At 41.4% G+C, this 7724-nt stretch overlaps 1 protein-coding gene across 1 annotated transcript in view; it reads right to left on the bottom strand.

Annotated features, from left to right (window-relative positions):
* Positions 1-3610: 3610 nt before the first annotated feature.
* The window catches only part of LOC130188323 (neurexin-2-like), a 137167-nt gene continuing 133053 nt past the window's right edge, over positions 3611-7724 (bottom strand). The window contains exon 21 of the mRNA XM_056406624.1: positions 3611-6152. Coding sequence (XP_056262599.1) covers positions 5347-6152 — 806 coding nt within the window. The 3' untranslated portion in view covers positions 3611-5346. The remainder of the gene's footprint in view (positions 6153-7724) is intronic.

Raw genomic sequence — 7724 nt, 5'->3', positions numbered from 1 at the left:
GTTGTGTGTTTCCCTTGAAGCGTATTGACCCCCCCCCCCCCCCCCCCCCCACACACACACACACACACTGGGAATCCCTCCAGCACCGTCACCATCGTTGCCCCATCTTCTGTTTGCTTTGACAGTTTTACACCGGGAAGGAATCATTTATCAATTTAATAATTAATTCCACTGGCACATTGTTTGCTGAGACCTAACAACCGTGAATCTAAATTATATACAAATAGCTTCACAAAACACAAGCTTGAAAAAACTAAAGGGCAACTCCCCCCACCTGGCTTGAATGTGAGAGGTGTGGGTGAGAGTGGACGCCTCACAGCGGCTGTCATCGGGCCTCCTCTTGTCACAGCTGTTTTGTTGAATCGGGCCTAAGACGTCTCAGCGTTGCTCAGCGGCGGCGTATCGTGTCCTGCAGCAACTCTCCTCGGTACCCGATTTCAGCCCGGATCAGACTAGACCTGCACTGACACCACACCTCACTTAGCCCACAGGATTGTTCCCCATCAATCTTGGTACGGAAAAAAAAAAAAGGCTAATGGGACAGCTGACCCTGCCGGCTTGAAATGCAATCCCTCTAAATTCTTGTCTTTGGTGATAAACCTCATCTGCTCTCACAGAATAAACGATGGGCTGTTTTAGTGAGGGCAACTAGAGCCTATGCATCACATCACTCTCGTGTTTAGTGACGTGGAGACCTCCTGGGTTAACCTTTTCCCCCCATCTTGCAGTTCCTTGAGTGCCCAGCAGGGGGTAGTCAAACTGCACAAAACATGTGACCGCTGACACGCATACTGATTATTGTTTTTTTATCCAAGAGATGGTTGAGGATGTGATGCAGAATGCTGATTCTTTCTTTTTTTTTTTACTGGAAATAATCAGCATTCCCTGAGTACAAGGCGAATTCGATTACAGTAGTACTTGTGGATAATTAGATATTCGGCCTTGAGTTGTGCATTGTGCATGTGACACGATGTGTGCTGTAAAGAATGCATTTGCATATCATATTGCGTCATATTTACAGGGAGAAAAGCAATTATGAAAAAAACGCATTCATGAATGAAATTACAAAATGCTTTTGTCAATGTCATTATTGTTATGGTATGTCACTCTGTGACTAATGATGTTCAATAGTCACAGTATAGACGTGTTCTATATAAAAGGGGTTCTACAGTCATTTATGGCATTTTAGAAAGAATGAATAAAATCAATACAACAGAGGCCGATATATCCGGACTCTCTAGTCCCCTAATGTAGGTCAACCTCCCACAACACTGGCCCCGTCCCCGCCCATCATGTAATACTACACCACTGTTCATATTCAGATGATGTCACTTTCAAACAACCTGAACGTTTCACCCTGTGGCCTGGACTGGGATTCAAATGGTTGAAGTTTTCGGGGTATTTCAAGCTTCACGTGTTCCAAATCTAATCTTTCTCAAAATGGAGAATGGAGATAGAGAGCAGCAGGTATAAGTGCAGCAATTAAACATTTCATTTAATAATAAATACTGGATATTCATTCAGGCATCGCTAACACACCAGAACTACACAGCGCCCGAAAGAGAATGAGAGAGGGAGAGAGAGGGAGAGAGAGTAGATGATGAAACTGAAGCGTAAGACACATTTATAAAACACATTGTGAGCTGCAATGTCCTGTAAAATGTATTTTCTTCATGTCAAACACGTTAACTTGTCTTGTTAGCAAAGTGTGACCCCTTGAAAATTGCGTCATGTATAATTCATTGTGTTTATTTTATCCTAATAGATTTACAACTCCCAAAGACAGATACGTAAATCACATTACTTTTTGGAAAATGGTGGCTGTATATATATATATTAAACATATATATACACATATATATACACACATATACAGGACTGTCTCAGAAAATTAGAATATTGTGATGAAGTTCTTTATTTCATTCTGGATTCATTACAAATCAACTGAAATATTGCAAGCCTTTTATTCTTTTAATATTGCTGATTATGGCTTACAGCTTAAGAAAACTCAAATATCCTATCTCTAAATATTAGAATATCATGAAAAAGTATACTAGTAGGGTATTAAACAAATCACTTGAATTGTCTAATTAACTCGAAACACCTGCAAGGGTTTCCTGAGACTTGACAAACACTCAGCTGTTATAAATCTTTTTTTTACTTGGTCTGAGGAAATATTAAAATTTTATGAGATAGGATTTTAGAGTTTTCTTAAGCTGTAAGCCATAATCAGCAATATTAAAAGAATAAAAGGCTTGCAATATTTCAGTTGATTTGTAATGAATCCAGAATGCATGACATTTTGTTTTTTAATTGCATTACAGAAAATAAAGAACTTCATCACAATATTCTAATTTTCTGAGACAGTCCTCTGTCTCAGTATTTTATTTTGTTTTTTGTTTGTACTGAAAAAAATGTCATGCATATCTGATTCATTACAAAGCCTTTATTCTTTTAATATTGCTGATTATGGCTTACAGCTTAAGAAAACTCTAAAATCCTATCTCATAAAATTTTAATATTTCCTCAGACCAAGTTAAAAAAGATTTATAACAGCTGAGTGTTTGTCAAGGCTCAGGAAACCCTTGCAGGTGTATCGTGTTAATTAGACAATTCAAGTGATTTGTTTAATACCCTACTAGTATACTTTTTCATGATATTCTAATATTTAGAGATAGGATATTTGAGTCAGCAATAAATCAGAATAAAAGGCTTGCAATATTTCAGTTGATTTGTAATGAATCCAGAATGCATGACATTTTTGTTTTTTTAATTGCATTACAGAAAATAAAGAACTTCATCACAATATTCTAATTTTCTGAGACAGTCCTGTATATATATACATATATAAAGACATATATACATACATATACACTACCGTTCAAAAGTTTGGGGTCACTTAGAAATGTCTTTATTTTTCAAAGAAAAGCACTGTTTTTTCAATAAAGATAACATTAATCAAAAATACACTCTATACATTGTTAATGTGGTAAATTAATATTCAAGGTGGAAATGTCTGGTTTCTAATTAAATATCTCCAGAGGTGTATAGAGGCCCATTTCCATCAACTATCACTCCAGTGTTCTAATGGTACATTGTGTTTGCTAATCGCCTTAGAAGACTAATGTCTGATTAGAAAACCCTTGTGCAATTATCCTAGCACAGCTGAAAACAGTTATGCTGGTGATATAAGCTATACAACTGGCCTTCCTTTGAGCTTGAAGTTTGTAGAACAAAATTAATACTTCAAATATTAATCATTATTTCTAACCTTGTCAATGTCTTGACTATATTTTCTATTAATTTGATAAATAAAAGTGTGATTTTTCATGGCAGACACGAAATTGTCTGGGTGACCCCAAACTTTTGAACGGTAGTGTATATATACATATATTTACATATATATATTTACATATATATATATATTTACATATATATACCCTTATTATTTATACCATAACTGCACCTGCAATCCTGATTCAGGTCAGTTCTCTTTGAGTTCCCTCGTCCTTATAATTCATTTTTGTGTTTTCTGTGTTTAATAATAAAGGGCAAACAAAGTGCATTTTTCTTTGTGAATCTAAAAAAAAAGCAACACACAACACAGGTGTGTACAAAGGATATAATCAAGTGTATTTTCATCTTCATCCACGTTCTGTACATATATTAAGATCCATTTCACATGAACACTATACAATAGCAATGAGTGAGGAATGGAGTATTTTCTGAACGCCGAGCAGCTCGTGTCGAATGGCACTTTCATCAAAAATAATGAATCACAGCGCATGAATAAGTAAATGTAGACTTAACTCAACAGAGAAAATGGCTTTATATTATCAGATCCATTGAGTCACAGATTCAGCACATAAAAAAATGCACAATGCAAGAAAAAAAACATTCGTTTTTTTCTCCCATCCTTGTGTTTTCTCTGCATAACCCGACCCATAAATAATGCAAAAAACAAAAAAAAGTATTTGCGGCTATTAGCCGAGGAGGAAAAATGTGCTTTTTGTCTGGATTTAAGTAAAGTCAATCTAAAAATGTAACGTGTCAAGAGGAGTGGTAACAAGATACATCAAATATCAGAGAAATATCAACACGATTCACACAAACCTTCAATTATTCATCTCATAGGATAGTCTTTTAGTAACTCATATAGAAAAAGAAACTAAACAATACATGTTTGGCTGCTTTACAAGGAATATATCTACGTCTCAAAGATATGTTCACGTTTTTTTTCCGTGTGCTTTTTGAATTATCCCACCGACAGTTTTTTGAGAAAGGAGATCGGGAGTGACATCCAGCCAACCGGGTCGCTCCGTGAAAGTTAACCCTCGAAATGAGGGTCCCGCCCCCCCCCAAAAAAAATCCTGTGAAGTTCGGTTATCTGTGAGGTGGGGGAGGGGGTTGCACGTTAATTTTCTTCCCCCCTGTTCCACTGTTTTTTTCTTCTCAATCCGCTAAACCTCTATATGTACATTTACAAGCAATGTTTCTCAGAGAAATACCGTCACTGGCATCGACTAACTTCACAATTATCCCGACTTTTGAAATACTGGCAGGGGGGGTGGGGAAAAACCCGACATGTGATATCTCACATGAATAATGTCTCTGCTCCGTCGCACTGCGAGGTCCACCGGCCCCGGAGTGCGTTGAGGGGTATCATGCTTCATCTATGATGCTGCGCGGGCAACGCGATCCCGTCTCTTGTGGACAGAGGAAGAGTGACTGGGGAGTTTTTTTTTTTAAACGACATCGCCTCACACGGAGGCCGCGGAGATGATGTCTCATCCAAATATAAAGAGCTTTTCATTTGCGAGTGTAGTCAGACTCACTGCGGGGTGCCCTCTGCTCGTCTAGCAGAACGATTCTATAACCGGCCTGTTCTGCTCACCGGGGTGGGGGGGGGGGGGGGGGCACGTTGTGCGAGATCGAGCATCACGAAGAAGTACAAAGAAAACATTTAGGCGAATCTGTCTCCGGATGCTTCTCAGCACTCGTTCACTGCACTACGCTATATACAAAGCTGACGCGGGGAGGCCTCACTGGAGACGAGTGATGCGCTGACAAAGATCGGGTGTGAATGCAGGCGGACGATGAGTCGGATCTTAATGAGGAATCTTCCACCAAGAGGAGCTCGGCGACCTTCATTTATTTTTGAGGAAACAATGCAAATTGGGGGCCGCGAGCATTGCTTTTGTGCAGTTGTTGTTGTTGTTGTTGTTGTTGTGAAATTTTAAATTCCTCTGACCGTCAACCCCTCAAACAAAATCGGGGTAGCGGAACGAAAAAAAACGTCCTCTCTCGCCCTCTCGTCTCAGTCCACTCCCCTCTCTCTCTCCCTCCTCAGACGTAATATTCCTTGTCTTTATTCTTCTTCCCCTTCGTGACCGCCTTCGCCGCGGAGGCCGTCGGCGCGCCTTTGTCTTTGACCGCCGCCCCGTTGCCCTCCGCGGCGGCGGAGTCGCTGGCAAAGCCGTGGCTCTGGTCCGTCTGGTAGGAGCCCTCGTCCCGGTTGCGGTACTTGTACATGGCGTAGAGGAGGATGAGGATGCAGAGAGCCGCAGCAGCCACGATGCCCACCACCATGCCCGTGGTGCTGCTGGACTCCCTGATCACCTCCACGGCGCCCGGTTGGCTCTTGTCGTCGGAGGCCGCGGGGTCGGCTGTGGGCACATGGGGAAAATTGGGGGGGTACGTTAGTCCCGGCGTGTTCCGGGAGGACGGAGGAGGAGGGGGCAGGAGCACCTGGTCGCGGGTGTTCATTTTGCCCGCGGGGATGTGGAGCTGGTCGGGGTTGGTGGTGGGAACATAAGGAGGGAGGGGGCGGGGTTTCTGGGCTCCACCCTCACCGGCGGTGGGAGGCGGAGGAAGGACCGTCCTGTCGGTGACCATCGGGGATTTGTTACTGTAAAAGTCCTCGTCGTCCGATTCCGTCATCTCCCCGGAGCCGAAGGCCGAGACCTCCACAGGGTCACTGCAGTCCTCCTGGTCCGGGGGGCAGGAAGGGTGGGGGGGGAGCATCAGGGACTCTTTGGTGGTGTCGAGTGGGGAGAGGAGGGTCGGGGGAGGAGGGATGACGGGGTAACGGGTGGCGATGGACGGGGGCTCGAGGGAATCCACTGTTATAATAGGCAACACTAGTTCACCTCCTGGAAGAGGAAGCAGAAGAGGTCGGGGAGCGTTAACATTATAATGTTAAAGAGACACAATCTAATCATTATGAATTAAACACACTAGAGTGTGTCATCATCAGTGATAGTATTCATAGTGATCACACATATTCCGCTGACTTCAACCAGTTCTCAATTCATATACGGAGTCAATGTGCAGAGTCAGAGTGTCCAATATTGTGGAAGAATAATACAATAGAGCGAGAACATTAGAAGAGCTCACACACACACACACGGCGGCCCATTGAAAGGCGGCCGCTGAATGAAGAGCATGTTATAAACAGAGCACACGATGATTTAATTTGCCAAACGCATCTGTGGACAGGGGAGGGGAAGTGAAAACGTTTAATATTGAGGCTCATTAGAAGAAAAGAGTGTGTTCTGTTTATCAATAACTATTTGGAGGTAGATTTCTCACCAGATAAACCCCTGATAAACTTCTCTCTCTTTCTCTCTATATATACATATATATAAATATATATGTATATATATATACTGTATATATATATTTATATATATATATTTATACATATATACATATGTATTTATATATATAAATATGTATATATATATATACTGTATGTATATATCTATATACTGTATGTATATATCTATTTATTTATATATAAATAAAACAATATATATATGTATACAGTATATATATATATATATTTATATATATATATATATATGTATACAGTATATATAATGATGTATTTTTCCTGTATCCTCAATACATTTGACTTTGATCTGACTCAGAGGTAATAATGTCTTCTGGTTGTGCATGAATATCTCAGTCTGTGTTATTTCTGTATTTCTTTATGGCTGCTTGGTTCTCTTGCATCATTATTTGAGTCACACTTCGCGGGCCAGTCAACAACAAACACTTGTGATAAGGTCATGTTAATAATTGAGGCCCGCATAACAGAAAGACTCCTTCCTAAGTTCGACAGCTTGTTCCTGTCACCGGCCTCGTCCGCCGTCGGCTGAGTCCCCCTAATGACTGCAGCACACTTCACAGAGATGTTACGGACATGCCTTGAAAGCTGATGTACAGGAGGAACTGATGCTAGTTATCGCAGCAAGAGATCATGTATTCCAGCATGTGTGTGTGTGTGTGTGTGTGTGTGTGCATATCTGTGTGTCTGTCCACTGATAATGAGCTTAACATGTGTCGTTCTGCTGCAGCTCGAGGACCTCTCGTGGTCGCAGTGATTCACACCTTCTGAAAAACACCTTTTATAGGATAACACATTTTTATTTACTCTTTCTCTGACTCTGACTTTGACAGAAATCCTGCGCACGTGCTCATAAGCTTTAGATTTCTGCGAGGGTGTGAGTCGGGTCACGGGCGTCGGGTAGCACACGCCTGTCTGAGCACATCTCACATCCGCTCTCGACGGGCAGGAGAGAAACGACGGCACCGCGGAGCAGAGGGAAGCGTTCGATGCATTGCACCCGCCACTTTCGGGAGAATGTGGGTTTGCCGAAAAAGGAGAAACAGGCACGGAGTAACAAAAAGAAAAGAAAAGAAAATCTAAACTTTTTCTC

Source organism: Pseudoliparis swirei, chromosome 3, assembly GCF_029220125.1.
Source record: "Pseudoliparis swirei isolate HS2019 ecotype Mariana Trench chromosome 3, NWPU_hadal_v1, whole genome shotgun sequence".
Lineage (NCBI taxonomy): Eukaryota > Metazoa > Chordata > Actinopteri > Perciformes > Liparidae > Pseudoliparis > Pseudoliparis swirei.
The sequence above is the reverse complement of the archived record's forward strand: the minus strand, read 5'-3'. Positions and strand labels throughout refer to the sequence as shown.